Source organism: Caretta caretta, chromosome 10 (assembly GCF_965140235.1).
Source record: "Caretta caretta isolate rCarCar2 chromosome 10, rCarCar1.hap1, whole genome shotgun sequence".
NCBI lineage: Eukaryota > Metazoa > Chordata > Testudines > Cheloniidae > Caretta > Caretta caretta.
The window spans coordinates 47,866,919-47,885,336 of NC_134215.1; the positions used below are offsets into that span (position 1 = coordinate 47,866,919).

The 18,418-nt window shown below is 48.2% G+C and overlaps 2 protein-coding genes across 2 annotated transcripts; both read left to right on the top strand.

Annotated features, from left to right (window-relative positions):
* The first annotated feature begins 227 nt into the window (after nt 1–227).
* Nucleotides 228–3,549, top strand: LOC125644151 (zona pellucida sperm-binding protein 3-like). The gene is made up of 9 exons (XM_048867672.2): nt 228–681; nt 1,421–1,539; nt 1,620–1,723; nt 1,796–1,973; nt 2,053–2,173; nt 2,278–2,369; nt 2,483–2,625; nt 2,773–2,898; nt 3,377–3,549. The coding sequence occupies exons 1-9, from the start codon at nt 268–270 to the stop codon at nt 3,505–3,507; spliced, it is 1,428 nt and encodes a 475-aa protein (XP_048723629.2). The 5' UTR covers nt 228–267; the 3' UTR covers nt 3,508–3,549.
* Nucleotides 3,550–10,679: 7,130 nt separating this feature from the next.
* On the top strand, nt 10,680–16,622 carry LOC142073481 (zona pellucida sperm-binding protein 3-like). The gene is made up of 9 exons (XM_075133324.1): nt 10,680–11,093; nt 12,546–12,664; nt 12,755–12,858; nt 12,940–13,117; nt 13,195–13,315; nt 13,416–13,507; nt 13,596–13,738; nt 13,908–14,027; nt 16,443–16,622. The coding sequence occupies exons 1-9, from the start codon at nt 10,680–10,682 to the stop codon at nt 16,574–16,576; spliced, it is 1,425 nt and encodes a 474-aa protein (XP_074989425.1). The 3' UTR covers nt 16,577–16,622.
* The last annotated feature ends 1,796 nt before the right edge of the window (nt 16,623–18,418 follow it).

Below are 18,418 nucleotides of genomic sequence, written 5' to 3' on the forward strand. Positions count from 1 at the left end.
ATCAGTATCACACGCTACATAACTGATAGTTCCCATCAGCATCAAAGTCTGTTAGCTATTAATTGGCTGAAACCACGTAGGCGGTTTCCTAAAACACAAATGATAACAACTCCCAGTTGGCATTAATTCCCATTCATTATTTCCCTGCTCCCAGGGTGAGTCTGGGGAATTAATTACCTGAGGCAGCTGTGAGCTGGCTTTAGGTCAGGGTATAAAGGGCCCAGAGCAGCAGTTTCTCTTCATGCTGGGTTTGCTGTAGGAGGCAGAATGGGGTACAGAAGCAATCTGGGCTTTGTTCTCCTGTGCTGGGTGGTCAGTGGGGTGACCTGTTACAATCCCTGGGATTTCTCTAGGAGTGACTCAGCCATCTGGAGACCCACCCCCAGGGCTGAGCCCCCTCGCAGAGAAACCCATGTGTCCTCTCTTGCCCAGCCCTACCCCTGGGCTCAGGTTGATACTTCCCAGCTCAGGGCTGTGTCCGTGCTGCAGCCTGTCATGGTGCAGTGTGAGGAGGCTCAGATGGTGATCACTGTGCACAGGGATCTGTTTGGGACGGGGAGACTGATCAAAGCTGCTGACCTGAGTCTTGGCCTGGCTGCCTGCCAGTACACGTCCCTTAATGCTGTGGAGAACACCGTGACCTTTATAGCTGGGCTCCATGAATGTGGCAGCACCTTGCAGGTAAGGCAGCTTCATAGAAGCCTGGAACTCCAATGGTTCAGATAAGTATCCTGATCCCCCTCATCATGCAGGCCCCAGCTAACTTTCTGTAATGCACAGTAGTGTGGGTGATGGGTGACTCTATGCCAGTCTGATATTAACATCTAGGATGCTTAATGACTTGAGTCCATAGCTTCTGTTACTGGTTTCCCCCGCTTGCAGTGCTCAGCGGCAGCTACTAGCTGTCAGAGCTTCCCCTTTGAGTAACGTCCTCTCCACTGAGAGAACAGTGAGCTGAGTCATGCCCTTGCAATAATCTCCTCCACTAAGAGTCCCTATTTCAAGAAGCCACAACAGCTGCACTCCTCCCAGAGAGAGATGACAGACAGCAGAACTGGAGTGGCCAAAGGATGCTAGATGTTGACTGTCTTCCAGAATGCTTCCTTCCTGTAAGGGAAAACAGCATATCCTACATGATGGCTGAACGCTGCTAGAAGCAGTAGCTGTGGTGACCACAGCTGTGCAGAATTAGGCCCGACAGTGCCCATCAGGAGTCCCCAGGCAGCCATTCTGGGGGAGTGAGCTCAAAAAGCTCTAATGATTCTGTTACCTTCCAGCAATGGTTATTGCATGAGTTGGGCATGTGCTGAAAGACATCCTGTTAATAGGAAAAAATCTCTCTAGGTCTTGCTGAACCTAGTACTGTAGTTTTCTATGTCAGTTGTGTGCTGTTAACCCTTCTATGTCTGCTCCTTCCCAGATGACCCCAGACTCCCTGGTTTACAGCACAAGCCTGAACTATAACCCCACCCCTGCCAGCAACCCAGTGATCCTGAGAACCAATCCAGCTGTGATTCCCATTGAGTGTCACTACCCCAGGTGAGAGTCTGAGATGCTCAGATCCCCTCCCTCCCCTTCTGGAATCTGGCTCAGTGACTGAGGTTTGCTCCTCCTCCCAGGAAGGACAATGTGAGCAGTAAAGCCATCAAGCCAACATGGGTTCCTTTCAGCTCCACCCTGTCTGCTGAGGAGAGGCTGGATTTCTCCCTGCACCTGATGAATGGTAGGTGGGAGGTCCCTTCAGGGGAGCCCAGCCCTGCCTGTCTGTCCTGCTCACTGTGAACTTGCCTTCCAGATGACTGGAGTGCTGAGAGACCCTCCAATGGATTCCAGCTGGGGGAAGTCATGCATATCCAAGCTGATGTCAGCACTGGGAACCATGTGGCTCTGAGGCTCTTTGTGGACAGCTGTGTGGCCACCCTGAGCCCAGACAGGGACTCCTCTCCCCGCTATGCTGTCATTGACTTCAATGGGTAAGAGGTGGCAACCCTTTCTAGTTTGGAATCTACCTCAAGTCTGTGGGATCTTACTAACGAGAGTTCTTGTGTGTAGATGCCTGGTGGATGGGAGATCAGATGACACCACCTCGGCCTTCATATCCCCCAGGCCCAGGCAGGACACGCTGCAGTTCATGGTGGATGTGTTCAGGTTTGCAGGAGATGCCAGGAACTTGGTGAGCGCCCACATTTCTGCTCCAAGTTGCTTTCCCCAGGCTAAACTGGTGTTAGTGAGTGTCCCCTAGGATGGTCCTAACCCCTCTTCCCACTTCCCTTCCAGATCTACATCACCTGTCATCTGAAAGTCACTGCAGCTGAGCAAGCCCCAGATCCCTTGAACAAGGCCTGTTCCTTCAACAAAGCAGGCAACATGTGAGTAGCTGGAGTAGAACCCCATGGAGGTGGTTTGGGGGCTGGTGGGATCAGCAGCCTGGAGAGGACAAGTCTTACTGTAAGTGACCCTGCCCCTTCTCCTTCTGTTCCAGCTGGGCTCCAGTGGAAGGCACCAGAGACATCTGCAGGTGCTGTGAGACTGGGAACTGTGCATTGCTTGGACAGTCTGGGAGAGGCAGCCCTCTGGACAGATGGCCAAGGAGGCGCTTCCAGAGAGATGTGGCCTCCAGACATGGTAGGCTGTATATCCTACATAGCTAATAGGGAGCTGAGCCCAAATGTTTCTCTTAGCCAAACCCACTGTTTGGTTGTCATCCTCTTTTTAGGAGGAAAAGAGCAGTAATGTCGATGAATTCTCTGGTAATTCCTCTTGTCAATACAGGTGACTCCTCAGTGAGGGTAGGAGAGGCTGATGTTGTGGTTGGACCCCTATTCATCCTTGATGCCTACCAAGAATCCAGGGATGTTGTAGAAGATCAAATGGAAACCAGGAAGGTGGCAGCACCAGGTATCATCTAGGTTATAAGAACCAGCCGTGTACCCTGGGAGCATATGTTATGAATCTTTTGGGGGATGCTTTCCACCTCAAGAGAACCTTGAATAATGGACCTTTCAAGGACAAATCTAGTGCTATCCAGCCTGTGGGCAGCAGCTGGAAAGCAAAAGAGCAAACTAAATCCAGGGGCATGCCCTCTTAGACACTGCAGAGAAATCTCTAGACTAGTAGCAATGCCCCCCTGCAGCTCAGCTGATTAGTTGCACCAAAAGGTGTCCTAAAACCCGCAACTCTAGAATCCAGATTCCAGTTGACTCCAGCTGGTCTTGACTAAAACACTAGTCAACAAAATCAATATGAAGGATCAGGTCCACAAAGCTGAGCAATAGCTGAACAGCACAAACAAGAACTTACCACTTCCTAATCTGTGGTGGGGTGTCTGCACCAACAAGCTCCAATTCCAGTTCTAACCACTGACCTCTTCCTGTAGGTGCAGAGGAGAATCCTGGGCTGGAGCTGGGACTGACCTTGGTGGCAGCTGCCATAGCTTTAGCCTCCATGGTTCTTGCCATTTGCTTCATATACAAAAACCACAGCTGTACCACTGCTGGAACTGTGTGACTGGCACCTTCTGTCTAACATAAAATAAAACTACAAAATGTCTCATCTGGTCAGTGCTGATTTCCTAATGGGTGCGGGAGGGGTCTTCTGTTCTGTGGGTAAGGGGGAAAAGAGACAAGCTGCTCCATGCACTTAGGTGCTCCTAAGGTGCAGGAGTTTGAAAACTATAGTCCATGAACCCCTGGGGGTCTGCAGACAGATCCCCAAAGGGATCCACACCTCCATTAAAAATTTAAGGGTCTGCAAATGAGAAGGATGGTTTAGACCAGTGCTTTTCCAGCCAAGACAGATGGCTACAGAGGTGCTGGCTTTCTGAATTGCTGGTGGGTGCTTGACCCCTGCTCCACTCCTCCATGCCCCACCCTCACTGCTCCCCAGCACCTCCTGCATGCTGCTGAACAGCTGACCACAGCAGGTGGGAGGCACTAGAAGGGGAGGAGCTGACCAGCGGTGCCCATTGGTAGGCAGGAGGTGCTGGAGGGAGAGGCAAGAGTTGATCAGGGGCCTGCTGGTGGGTGCTCACTCTTCTCCCCTCTCTCCCTCCAATGGGTGCTCCAGGGCTGGATCACCCAGAGTTGGAGCCTGTGGATAGCTATCCAGCCTCTTTTGAAAACCTCTGAAAGTTTCCATGACTTCCCCAGTCTGTTCCATTGTCGTTCTGTTAAGAATTTTTTTGAGATTTAATTCTACTTTGCTGTAATTTGAACCCATTGCCTCTTCTCCTGCCCTCTGGCACAAGAGAATTTTTATCCAGCCTTTTTTATGGCAGCCTTTCAAGTATTTGAAGACTACTGTCATATTTCCCCCCCCTTAATCTCCTCTTTTCCAAACAAAACATACCCAGTTCCTTCAGCCTTTGCTCAATGGCTTATATTCTATCCCTTTGACTTTTTTTTTCTTGCCTCTGGATCCTTTTCAGTTTCTCCACATCCTTTCTATGCAGCTCTGTCCAAAATTGGACATAGTATTCCAGCTTAGGCCTAGCCAGCTGTAAGTAGTGGTACTTGCATATTATCTGTTTATGCAACCTAAAATTGCATGGGGTTTTTCTTGGAGGGGAGAGGACAGTATTGCCTGGTTGACTCCTGATGTGGTTGTGATCCACCACACTCCCCAGTTCTTCTCAGCAGTGCTGCTGACAAGCCAGTTATTCCCCCACTCTGTATTTGTGCATTTGGTTTGTCTTCCCTAAGTATAGCATCTTAAACGTTAGTGAATTTTGTTTTGTCTCTTGCCTACATCTCCAATTTATCAAGATCCCTCTAAATTTTAGTTCTATCCTCCAGAGTGTTTACAACCAGTGCTTAATTTGTTTGAGGGCTGAGCCCTGGCACTTCTAGGCTTGGCAGTTCAGAGCCCCAATATCTCTGGGATTGCTGCATTTGGTTATGGAAGTTCAAAAAAAAAGCTTGAGCTTTTCATTACAAGGCATCTTTCATTACAGATTCAGCACTGTTGACAACCCAGCTTTGTCTCATCTGCAAACGTGAGCCATACCTCTACTCCTAGGTTCAGCTCCCTAATGTTAAATAACACTAGCCCCAGAACAGAGTCCTAAGGAACCCCCTGCAAGACCTGACACTTCAATGTCATTCCGTAAATAGTCATGGTTTTGCAGTTGTTTGACCATTATGTATCTAATGGTAGTTCTACTGAGCCTGCGTTTCTCCAGCTTGCTTTAGCCACAGTCCCACCTGACATTTGCTTAAGTCCAGGTATATTTTTATCCACTGCATTTCCCTCCTCCGTCCAACCAGTTACCTTGTCAAAGAAGGAAATCCAGTTGGTTTGTGATTTTGTTCTTGGTAAATCCATGCTGGCTGCTAGTCTTACCCCTTCATCCTCTAGCTACATGCAAATGGAATGTTTTATACATTGGCCTAGTAGCGTCCCAGGTATCAAGGTCAGGCTGACTGGTCTGTATGGTTCCCCCAGCTCCTCCTTTTTTAAAGAGGAACACTGTTAGCTCTTCAGGTGGCCAGGACCTCTCCTGTCCTCCCTGAGTGGACAAATATCACCTGTGGCTCTGGGCTGAGTGACCTCAGACCCTGTTTGACTAATTTGAATGAATTCAATCTCCCATGTATTCTTTACTTACCCTAGACAATAAAGTGGAACTTCGCTAGTTATCTAGTCACGTTATTTTTGGGTCTGAAGAAAGGCAGCATTGAGCAGTTCTACCTTCTTATCTTCTATTACCAGCTCACCACCTCCAATGAGCAGCAGGCCCTGGGCTTCCTTTTGTCTGATAAAGTTGTAGAACCCCTTCTTGTCACGAATATTTCTTGCCAGTTTTAACTCAGGGCTTGCCTGACTTTGTCCCTCTGGGGTATTTCAATGAGATTTCTTCCCCCCCCCGCCAGGGAGCACAGAGGCTGTATGTGGCATTATCCTCCTCTATATGAACAGCTGAACTGCTGGTCATGCCATGTAATGGACAAATATTAAAGGAGACTCCCTCCTCTCTCTCTGAGCTGCTCCCTGTCAACTGCAAGATCCTAGAGCCCTTTCCCCAGACTACTGGGGGAAACCCTCCCGCTCCTAGCCACTACTCCCCTTTCAAACAGGGCCCAGGGCTGAGTACTGACAACACTCTGTATCTATTCACAGCACTCTGAGTTGTGGCAGCAATGCCATCAGGTTAATAATGGCCCAGGCCTATCCCTAGTATGACTGCTGTAGGCAGGCATTCGTGATGAATGTGGCCCTGTGCTCACTGAAACGCCTTGGCTTGTCCGCGTGTTGGTCTAGCGTAACCTGCTTAAACCACCTTCGGCGCTGAAGCCTGATTAGATTTAAATGCCATTGGTGAAAGAGGTCTGTCCCAGGTCAGCAAGCTGCTTAACTAGGCACTGCTCACACATCCAGAGAAGAACTCTGTGCTGACTAAAACTTGCCCTCTACAGGGGCTGATTTTTGCTTTTTTTAGAAAACTCTTGTTACAGTGCCAACCCGTTTCCATTAACAGGTTCTTCAGCGACCTGAGCCGGCCCTGGCAGAGCTAGTGCATGGGGGAGGAGAGGGAAATGTCACTCGCTGTGATGTACAGCTCTGAAACTAGGAACAATGGGTCAGGGCCATTTTTGGCCTGGTCTTCGCAAAAAGAAAGGAAAATGAGGTATGCTGCTCTAGCATCAATTGTGTGTGTGTGTTCTCCAGGGCCCAGAGTTCTTCCAGAGAGTGGGGAGAGTAAGAGAGATCAGCAGTGAGTGAGTTGGCTCAGCAGCTCCTACATGGGGAGGAGACTGCAGACACAGGGGCCTTCTTAACAGATGAAGACGTAAGAGATCTGGGAGCTGAAGTAACCACATTGAAACTGAACAGAAGATGCCAATATTTACAAGAGGGGATGATGAACCCTCGGTACCGCTTAGCAGGAGCACTGGAGGATTTGCTAGCACTTGGAGTCCTTAAATTCAAACGCATACCTCTACCCTTTGACTGCTTAGGCCTGGACCTGAGGGTAGCTACCAAGGTGTTTGCTATTTAAGACAGGTTTCAGAGGGGTAGCCATGTTAGTCTGTAACAGCAAAAACAATGAGGAATCCTTATGGCACCTTAGAGACTAACAAATTTATTTGGGTATAAGCTTTCGTGGGCTATAACCCACTTGCATCTGATGAAGTGGGTTCTAGCCCACGAAAGCTTAGGCCCAGATAAATTCGTTAGTCACTAAGGTGCCATAAAGATTCCTCGTTGTTTCTGTTTAAGACTAGTGCCCCTTACCTAGCCTCTCAAGGGGTAGAAGGGTTGTCCGGGCTCTCCATGAGTCTAACACTGGAGGTGGCGCCCGAGGGCAGCCACTGATGCCTCCAGCAAGGTGCTTACACAGCCCCATCACCATACTATATGAACACTTTGCTAATATTAGTGAAGATACCCTGACAGTGTTGTGGGAGTGAGGAACTATTCTCTCTATTTCACATGTGTGGAAACTGATACAGAATGACTTGGGCACGGTCACAGAAGAAGACAGTGGCAGAACCAGAGCTGTACCCTGCTCTGGTGAATGTGAAGCCAGTGCCTGATCTGAACAAGTATCTGACCCTCCTTCATCCCTGGGGTCCCCTGGCTACATTCCCAACAGCCCCTTGGTCCCTCTGTTCTCCCAGCCCTCCTCCACCCCACACAGCAGATGGGGTTCCCCTGTTAACCACGCTACTGCCACAACTCCAACCCTTTAACACAGACTAATGTTCCCCACATGACTGTCCTGACCGAGAAAGCTCTGAGCCCCTGACATCTCTCCACTCTTCTTTGCAAACACCCCTGAATTTATCTACCCAAAACTGCAGTGGCTGAAGGGAATACAATCATCCCCATTCCACACAGGGAAACTAAAGAGCCAAAATGAATGGCCACCTAACAAAATTCTAGTGTGACTGATTTTGAAGAAAAAACCAAATGTTGCACTAAAGAGAAATTTTGCTGCAACCTTCACCAAGACCCCCAAAGAGAAATTCCTTCATTTGGAACCACAGAACTCACAATGTAGCTCAGCAGAAGGATTTGACCCTTCAAAACCACCGGGTGGTCCCTTACCCTGGAGGTTACTTGCTCTGTAACTAGTGCTGTTAGACAGCAGCAGATGCAGGCTTCCTGGATTCTGCTCCTGTATCTGGTCTGCCAGTGTGCTCTAGAGGTTAGAGCCATGGCTGCAGACAGGAGAACCGACCAGAGGCATTTGGTATGAGCATTTCAAATGCCAGTATGGATCAATGGATGACCCTGAGGTCTGTCATATTAATGGCCTGGATTTTATTCTGAGCTCTCCCAGAAGGAGCCTTGTGCAGCCTCAAAGTTACCTGATCTGTAAAATGGGGTAGAATGAGAGATGTGTCCCTCACAATGTAGGACAGGAAGCTCTGGTCAATTATCAGAGCTGAGTGATACACATCAATATTAACAGGCAGCAGCAGAAGAGGACTCTTGAATTTATGTCTTTCTGGGTCCCAGCCAAGTGCAATTTCCCCAAACTACAGGTCCTTCTGTCTATCTTCATCTGTGGACGCTGGCCTGGCACGCAGAGCTCCCAGCAAGCCCTGGACTGCTCCCCAGGGCCAGCAATAAAGTTGAATGGATGGGACAAGTTTAGGGACTTGCACTTTGGGAATGGACACTAGCCCTTAGCAGGGGTATCCCAATGATCTTGGCTTCAGGTGGACCCCCCCCCAAGCAGTACCTATCTCTATGCACATAAGAGCGCTGGCTGGGGAGTTCGCTGTACCGTTAATCTTGATTTTCAGTAAGTGTTGGAGTACTGGAAGGTTCAGAAGACTAGAAGTAAACTAATGTGCCAATTTTTATGAAGGGTAAATGGGATGACCTGGCTAATTATAGGCCTGTCAGCGATTCTGAGAAAGCTAATGGAGCAGCTGATATGGGACTCAATTAATAAAGAACTAAAGGAGAGTAATGTAAATCATGCCAATCAACATGGCCTTATGGAAAATAGATCCTGTCAAACTAACTTGATTTTTTTTTATGAGATTGCGAGTTTGGTTGAGAAAGGTAACAGTACTGACATAGTAGACTTGGACTTCTGTGAGGCGTTTGACTTGGTCCCACATGACATATTGATTAAAAAACTAGAACGATTTAAAATGAGCACATCACACGTTCATTGTATTAAAAACTGGCTAATTGAGTGGGGGTCTCAAAATAAAACCGTAAACGGGGAATTGTCATTGAGCAGACATGTTTCCAGTGGGGTCCCAGATGCTATTTAACATTTTCATCGATGAGCTGGAGGAAAATATCAAATCATCACTGATAACTTTTGCAGAAATTGGGGAAGTGGTAAATAATGAAGAGGACAGGCCACTGATACAGAGCAATATGGATCTCTTGGTAAACTGGGCGCAAGCAAACAAGATGCATTTGAATATGTCTAAATGTAAATATATACATCTAGAAACAAAGAGAGTAAGCCATAATTACAGAATGGGGGACTCTATTCTGGGCAGCAGTGACTCTGAAAAAGATTTGGGGGTGAGCTCCCAGTGTGATGCTGCAGCCAGATATGACCCTGAGATGTATAAACAGGGAAATCTCGAATTGGAGCACAGATTTGACTTTGCCTCTCTATTTGGCACTGGTATGACTGCTGCTGGAATCCTGCATCCAGTTCAAGGAGGATATTGATAAATTGGAGCGGGTTCAGAGAAGAGCCACGAGAAGGAGTAACAGATTAGAAAATATGTCTTATAGGGAAAGTCTGAAAGAGCTCAATTTATTGTCTTAACAAAGAGAAGGTTAAGGGATGACTTGATTACAGTGTATAAATATCTACCTGGGGAACAAATATTTATGAATTGGCTCTTCAATCTAGCAGACAAAGGTCTAACACCATCCAATGGCTGGAGGTTGAAGCTAGACAAATTCAGACTGGAAATAAGATGTAAATCTTTCACAGTGAGAGTAATTAACAATCGGATCAACTTACTAAGGTGGGAGGGGGGTGGATTCTCCATCACTGGCAATTTTAAAATCCAGGTTGGATGTTTTTCTGAGAGATCAGCTCCAGGAATTGTTTGGGGGAAGTTCTCTGGCCTGTGCTGGTCAGAACGTCAGATGAGATTCTCTCTTCTGGCCTTGGAATCTATGACTCTCATGATAAGAATGTTCACATTTAAAAACATGCCCTTTGGCAGAGCTGTATCTGGAGAAGATGCCTTTGGTCAAATAAACTCAACTTTGCATCACAATCTCCACCCCAGCCATTGACCCAGAAACTGATCTGCCTGGGTATGTGGATTTCAGAGAGGATGCAAACTTCGGCTTTAACAAGTCCATGTTACAAGTTTAACTCCGGTGCAGCTACCACTGCCCCATGATGGAAAGCCCCCTGGAATCCATCATTCCCAAAGCAGACTGTACAACTGGCACTTCCATCATATCAAAATCTTTTAAACTTTAATTGAATAAAACATGGTAGGAATCTCCCAAAATACAACTGATGAACTGACCAACAGGTGGGACTGATTCCCATTGTTCCTCCCATTTCCCTGCTCCAGGGTGTGAGCAGTGGGTGTGATTGGGCTCCAGCTGCCTGCAGTCTGGGGGAGGGTGTTAATTATCTGGGGCAGCTGTGAGCTAGCTTTAGGTGCAGGGTATAAAGGGTCCCAGAGCAGCAGTTTCTTTCTGTACTGGGTTTGCTTCAGGCAGGAAGGATGGGGTATAGGGGTGGTCTGGGCATTGCTCTTCTATGCTGGGTAGTCAGTAGAGTGACCTGTTACAATCCCTGGGATTTCTCTAGGGGTGACTCAGCCATCTGGAGACCCAACCTCAGGGCTGAGCCCCCTCAGAGACAGCCCCATGTGCCTTCTCTTGCCCAGCCCTATCCCTGGGCTCGGCCTGATGCTTCCCAGCTCAGGGCTGTGTCCCCACTGCAGCCTGTCATGGTGCAGTGTGAAGAGGCTCAGATGGTGATCACTGTGCACAGGGATCTGTTTGGGATGGGGAGACTGATCAAAGCTGCTGACCTGAGTCTTGGCCCGGCTGCCTGCCAGTACACGTCCCTTAATGCTGCAGAGAACATGGTGACTTTTGAAGCTGGGCTCCATGAATGTGGCAGCACCTTGCAGGTAAGGCAACTTCATACAAGCTAGACCACCTGTGAGTAAGATGAGCCTCATACACTTTGTCCCATTTGTGCTTTATTGGGGGGGCTAAATGAGGTGTAAAAGCAATGTTGGGTTAAAGGCACCAAAGGGTGGAATTAACTCTGGTCCTCCCTTGTGGATGCTGCATCAGAATCCCTAATGTCACCTGTCCCACAAAACAATCCTGAGCTGTGCTTTTAAAGCAGTGCCCAAAGATAGGGTGGGGAGGGATGCTTGGTAGCACTGTGTGAATGTCCCTCTGGACACAGGCTGTAAATCTTGCTTAGGCCAGAATAGGCCTGGTCCTATAAGACACAAGAAAATGCAAGTAAATGCACTGATGGGTTGTGACCTCTCCCTCCTTGGAGTCCCATAAGGAATGGGAGTAAGTGAGTGAATGATCCCCCAATATCATATCTGAGTTGGAGAGCAGGAACCTGGCACATGTCACTTGATTAGCTTGGGGTTTCCTTGTCTAACACTTGCCTCACAATAGTGCCCTTCTAGAGGGTTTGATCTAGTGTGTATCTAAACTCAAAGAAGCTGTTCTTACTTGGCATTGGCTATCTTGGGGGGTCAAACAGCAGTGAAGTTACAGCAGCTTGGCTTTCTAACTTATGTTAGCAGCTCGGCTAATACTTGTAGAGGAGCCTGGGGTAGCATCTCAGCTGCAACCTGGGTTAAAACAAGATGTGCCAGGTCTTCTCTGCTATTTGAACCCCAGTTAGCTCACCTGAGTTAAGAACACAGCTTTTTTGTAGTTTTAGCCCTAACTTTAGAGAAGTACATGGTGTGGACAAGAGCACATGGGTCCCACTTAATTTTCTGCTGCGCCTTTGATGCCCAGTGCTGTGGGAGGCTGTAGGCCAGTGTATTATCAGCAAGGAAACAGAGTTCTTTGGATCATATCTTGAGATACCACCATGCTGATCTGCTTCCCTGCTTGCAATGCTAAGAGATAGTCGCAACCAGCTGTTGGACTTCCCCTGTCTCACTTTCACAATCTCTCTTGCCATGGGAGAGTCCCTATAACAATAGGCCAGGGCAGCTGGATTAATTCATCCTGCCCAGGGAAGGATGGCCAACAGCATAAAGGAGTGCCCAATGGGAGCTAGATTCTCACTGACTTCCAGAGTGACTTCATCTGCACTGTAGGGGATAAGATGACTACCTGTAGGAAAGTGCAGCATCTATTTCTAGCAATGACTAGAGCTATACAGCACTAGAGCCTACAGTACACACCAGTATTTACCTGGCTGGCCTTCTCTGGAAGGAGCCCTAAAACCAGAGTTCCTATTACCTTACAACTATGGTTGTGCACGTGTTGAAAGACTTTTCCGTTAATAAGAAATGTTTCTCTAGGTCTTGCTGTAACCTACTAGTTTTGTATGTCACTTGTGTGCTGTTAACCCTTCCATGTCTGGTTCTTCCCAGATGACCCCGGACTCCCTGGTTTACAGCACAAGCCTGAACTATAACCCCACCCCTGCCAGCAACCCAGTGATCCTGAGAACCAATCCAGCTGTGATTCCCATTGAGTGTCACTACCCCAGGTGAGAGTCTGACATGCTCAGATCCCCTCCCTCTCCTTCAGTCCCTGATCTGGGATCTGGCTCAGTGACTGAGGTTTGCTCCTCTCCCAGGAAGGACAACGTGAGCAGTAAAGCCATCAAGCCAACGTGGGTTCCCTTCAGCTCTACCCTGTCTGCTGAGGAGAGGCTGGATTTCTCCCTGCACCTGATGAATGGTAGGTGGGAGGAGCCTCCAGGGGAGCCCAGCCCAGCCCTGCCTGCCTGTCTGTCCTGCTCACTGTCAACTTGCCTTGCAGATGACTGGAGTGCTGAGAGACCCTCCAATGGATTCCAGCTGGGGGAGGTCATGCATATCCAAGCTGATGTCCACACTGGGAACCATGTGGCTCTGAGGCTCTTTGTGGACAGCTGTGTGGCCACCCTGAGCCCAGACAGAGACTCCTCTCCCCGCTATGCTGTCATTGACTTTAATGGGTAAGAGCTGGGAGCCCTTTCTAGACTAAAACAAGAGTGATCAGGGACTCTTACTGACCCTTGTTTCTTGTGTGTAGGTGCCTGGTGGACGGGAGATCAGATGACACCACCTCGGCCTTCATATCCCCCAGGCCCAGGCAGGACACACTGCAGTTCACGGTGGATGTGTTCAGGTTTGCAGGAGATGCCAGGAACTTGGTGAGAGCCCACATTTCTGCTCCAAGTTGATTTCCCCAGGCTAAGCAGCTGTTAGTGTCCCCTGGGATGGTCCTAACCCCTCTTCCCACTTCCCTTCCAGATCTACATCACCTGTCATCTGAAAGTCACTGCAGCTGAGCAAGCCCCAGATCCCTTGAACAAGGCTTGTTCCTTCAACAAAGCAGGCAACATGTGAGTAGCCTAGAACCCCATCAGGGGAGTGACAGGCAGCCTAGAACAGAACTCTTCACTGTAGATGACTGTTCCTGTTCTGTTCCAGCTGGTCTCCAGTGGAAGGCACCCGAGACATCTGCAGGTGCTGTGAGACTGGGAACTGTGGGCTGGCTGGACAGTCCAGGAGAGTGAACCCTCTGGACAGATGGTCAGGGAGGCGCTTCCAGAGAGACGTGGCCTCCAGGCATGGTAGGATCTATATAATCAGAGTTAATAGGTGGCTGTGTGGTGTTTAGGCCCCCCTCAATAAAAAAGGGGGTTCTGCTAGACAACCCAGGGACCTTCAGCTTGCCTTTATCACAATGTGGATAACAAAAGAAGCAACACCGATGTCGTAACATCTCTTGCCTCAATACAGGTGACTCCTCACTGAGGGAGGCTGATGTTGTGGTAGGACCCCTATTCATCACTGATGCCTATTGGGGATCCAGGAATCTTGTGGAAGAACAAATGGAAGTAGGGAAGGCAGCATCACCAGGTACTTAACTTGTATAGTAGTAATCCATGCACCTTCAGGGCATTGGGCCTTTTATGAAAAGTGAAAACTCCCTCCAACCACCAGGCTCAGCCCTGCAACCCAAGGGAACACTGAGTAAATGGCTTTGCCAGGACAAACCTATGGGCTGTCAGACCAGTGGGGAGGACCCAAAAGAAGCAAACTAGAATCCAGGGAAGTTCTCCATCCTCCACTCCTGACTCCACCCCCAGCTGGGCTGAAGCACTAAAGTGGCTGAGACTAATTTATAATCTGGGTGGCTTGTTTAACAGGAAGTGCCTGACTCCTGCTCCAGGAAGTTATGACAAAACACATACCACATAACCAATAGAGTGACCTTAACAGAGGGCTAGATTTAGGAGGGAACATGGAAAATTACAGTAGGGTCATAGGACTAACAAGGTGGGAATCTGATCATGTCTTGGATTTGTGGATCAACGTCCAAGGAGTATGGGGAATAAACTGGTGGTAGAAGTACATAAGCTAAACTTATGTCACAGCTTGGTGGGAGAAATCTCATGACTGGAATGTAGCTATAGATGGATATAGCTCCTTCAGGAAGGACAGGATTTAAAAAAAGGATACCTTGTCTATTCTTGATGTAAATGTGTTCTGTGTCCTCTCCTGGATCTTAGATCAGTTTAATGTCTCTGCCTAAAGAATATATCGGGGGGGGGGGGGGGGAGTGCAGGTCCATTGTAGATTCCAAATCAGGAAGAAGTGGATGAAGAATTTCTAGGACATAATAGAAATATCAAAACAGGAGACCTGGTGGTAATGGGGGACTTCCTTTTCTAAGACATCTGGGTTGTCCAATACAGCAAAGACTAATTCTTCCAACAAGTTCTTAGAATGTAGTGTGGACAACTCTTCTGTTTTGGAGAGTAGAGGCAGTAACTGGGGAGAGCCATCTGAGACTTGATCCTGACCAACAGGGAGGCATTGGTAACAAATCAGAAGGTGGAAGGCAATTGGGGTGGAAGAGATCCTGCAATGATCTCTTACAAGCCTAAGGCAAGAGCAGTAGAATCAAGATAATTGACTTCAAAAATAGCCGATTAACAGACAGGTAGGGAAAGGTCCCAAGGGAAGAAAATTTAAGGGGAAAAGGAATTCAGAAGAGCAAGCAATTTCTCAAGGAGAAATATTACAAGCACACCTGCAAACTATCCCAATTTAAAGGAAAGGTAGAGTAAGGTCACTATGGCTCCATCAAGAGCTCTTTAATGTCCTAAAAATGCTAAGGAGTACAAAAGACTAGCACAAGCATGTAGGGACAAAATCGGACTAAGGCTCAAAATGAGTTACACCTGCCAAGGGACATAAAAGGCAAAAAGCCATTCTGAAAATACACTAGGAGCAAGAGACTAAGGAAAGGGGCTGCCCTTTCCTTAGTGGGAAGGGGATCTAATAAGGGATGACATCAAGAAGGCTGAGGTGTCTAGTGCCTATTTTGCTTCAGTCACCATTAAAAAGGTTAACAGTGACCAGATACTCAACACCACTATTAACAAGGTGGAAGGAACACAAGCCAAAGTAGGTAAAGAACAGGATAGAAAGTATTGAGCTGTATTCTAGTTGGCAGGGCCTGATATCTATCCTACGGAACTAGCTGAAACCATCTCTGAACCGTTAGTGATCACTCGTCCTCCATGCACTCTGAGATGAGGTCCCAGAGGACTAGATAGGCACTACGTTTGCACCAAGCTTTAAGAAGGGGAACCAAAGGCCTGGGAAATCGGACTAGTCAGCCTAACTTTATTACAAACTGATTGTGCCGTATCTTACAGGTAGGCGTCTAGAAGACAATAGGGTTATAGGGAGTAGGCAGCATGAATTGGTTTGACATTTGTTCTTGATCAATAACTGTCAAAAAAGGAAATTACTGGCCTAGTGGTGCAGGAGGTGGGGGGAAGCAGATGTCAGGTGTGTGTATAGACTTTTTTAGTCAGCCTTGGATCAGTCCAATGAGTCTCATAAGCAAACTAAGGAAATGCATGTAGATGCAACTGGTTGAAAGAGATTACTCAGTAATTCAGTGGTCTGCTGTGACTCTGAGAGGGTGTATTTAAGCAGACAGTCCCTGGGTCTGGTACTAGTCAATATTTTTGTTAATCTCTAGATAAGAGGGGTGAGTGTACTTAAAGGGTGGCTGACACCTTGCAACCCGTCTCAGCTTGTGCTCTCGAGTACAGGATAAGAATTCAAAACTGACTGGAGATTTCAAGATGAAAGTCCATGAAGTGCTAAGCACTACACTTAAGAAGGGAAAAATCAGATGCCTGCCTACAAAAGAGGGAATAACTGGCTTGCTTATGTAGGATGCAAACACCCAGCAATTTCACTAAAGCTGGAAAAGTGCCTGGTTCCCATTCTAACCACAGATCTTTCCTACAGGTGCAGAAGAGACTCCTGGGCTGGTGCTTGGGCTGAGCTTGGTGGCTGCTGCTATTGGTTTGGCCTCCATGACTCTGACCATCTGCTTCATATACAAAAACCGCAGCCGTGCAATGGCTGGTGCTGCCATGTGACTTGGCCCTTCTGTGTCATGTAAAATAAACCCATAAATGGACTTGAGTCTGGTCAGTGCTGACTTCTTAATGGGTGGGAGTGATGCTTTCTGTGCTGTGGGGGTACCTCAACCAGCTGGTCCTCTCATGAACTGACACTGCAATGATTACTATTCACACAGTGGGGGGATGAGTGCAGAGTTAGCCTCTCTCCTGGCAACAGAGTTGAGCTGTTAATGTGAAATGTTGGCAGTGCTGTCCTGAGCTGCTTGGGATCTAACACCTGCTACCTGTAGTCCTTCTCCAAACAAAAGCAGTCTGCCTTCATTTGCAGGGGGAGTCACGGCTGGAAGTCACTGGTGACAACAGCTAGAGGCAGCCAGAATGCTGAGAACCGATCTAACAGCAGGCCTATCCTAGATAGAAAGGTATAAATTCCACCTCGAGGGGAGACACCCACGCTATAACTAGTGTGGCTGTGGAGTGGGAGGGGCTCCCTGCCTCACTATGTACCAGGGTATCACTGTCAGGGCAACTAGCCCCTCACAATACCCCACTCAACCATTTTATTTTAAAGTTGGCAAGCTCAACAGCCAAGTGCAGATAAGCTTCCTCCAGCTGGAATTTACACCTGGTCAAGTCTAGGGTAGCATTATTGCTTATGAGAACAAGCTACCAGTGGACCAAACTCATCCCTGGTATAACTTCAGTGGCCAGGCATAAGTCATAGTCCTGGCCCTGCGGTGCTTCAGTAGGGCTTGGCTTATTTATACAGTGGCCCAGCCAACATCACTTAAACAACTTCCTGCACTATCTTGGTCAGAAAACTCTGCTGCATGACACCCCATACAGTGTGGGGAAGGGACGCTGCAGCTGTGCTCTGATGACCTCTGTAGCCAGCATCCTCCATCCAACCTGCCTTGCTCTAGAAAAGTCCTGGTACAGTAAAAAGAAAAGACGTACTAGTGGCACCTTTAGAGACTAACCAGTTTATTTAAGCATCGAATGCATCCGAGGAAGTGAACTGTAGCTCACGAAAGCTTATGCTCAAATTAGCTAGTCTCTAAGGTGCCACTAGTACCCATTTTCCTTTTGCAAATACAGACTAACACAGCTGCTACTCTGAAACATGGTACAGTAAAAACTCCCTTGGAAGGAAAACTGCAAATGCAGGGGACAGAGCAGGCCTGGGGGGGGAGGGGTGCATAGAGAGCAGGACCACTGAGGGCACCAGTAATGCTAGGGTGGAGGATGCCAGCAGCTAAAATGCATGTTCCTATCTGACAAGATGTGGAATAGGAAATAATCCCATGAGCCTCCTAAACATCTTCATAGGGCTGTGCTGCTGTGGGGAAAACTATGACCTTGTCTACAGTGAACACTTGTGCTGAAAAGTAACTTCCCTGCAATGGCAACATCATAAAACCATCGCAGGGAGTGGTGTAGCACTTCTCTCCATGTAGTTAGGATGATGGAGTGTCTGGGTAGATACTGTTCCATACATCAGCTGTTCTTGTCAATTTTGTGGCTCCAGGGGAGCCATGTAATTAACAAGAAAGCCAATTCCCCAGTCTGGCTGCTATTCTGGCTTGGGCTGCTACCTGGGCTCCCCACTGGGAGCCCTACTGCCCCCCAGAGTCCCTGCCAGGAGTACAGCAGCCAGCTAGACTCCAGCTGTGGATCTCTCTGCTGGAAGCAAGAAGCCCCAGGTACCTGCCCTCCTGGCTGGGAGCACAGAGGCAAGAACTGTTCGTGGTGGGTGGGAGGCACAGGGAGCGGGAGGTGCTGATGGGCAAGGCCCCCTGGAAGGCAGGAGGCACTGGGTTGCCAGTGGGTGCTCAGCACCCACCATTTTTTTTCCCA

Bases quoted from the DNA above. Each gene is read 5' to 3' on its own strand.
- LOC125644151 (XM_048867672.2), top strand. From the start codon at position 268: ATGGGGTACAGAAGCAATCTGGGCTTTGTTCTCCTGTGCTGGGTGGTC. The intron at 2,174-2,277 runs GTGAGCGCCCAC...CTTCCCTTCCAG, and splicing joins CAGGAGATGCCAGGAACTTG to ATCTACATCACCTGTCATCT. The intron at 2,626-2,772 runs GTAGGCTGTATA...TTGTCAATACAG, and splicing joins AGATGTGGCCTCCAGACATG to GTGACTCCTCAGTGAGGGTA.
- LOC142073481 (XM_075133324.1), top strand. From the start codon at position 10,680: ATGGGGTATAGGGGTGGTCTGGGCATTGCTCTTCTATGCTGGGTAGTC. The intron at 13,739-13,907 runs GTAGGATCTATA...GCCTCAATACAG, and splicing joins AGACGTGGCCTCCAGGCATG to GTGACTCCTCACTGAGGGAG. The intron at 14,028-16,442 runs GTACTTAACTTG...TCTTTCCTACAG, and splicing joins AGGGAAGGCAGCATCACCAG to GTGCAGAAGAGACTCCTGGG.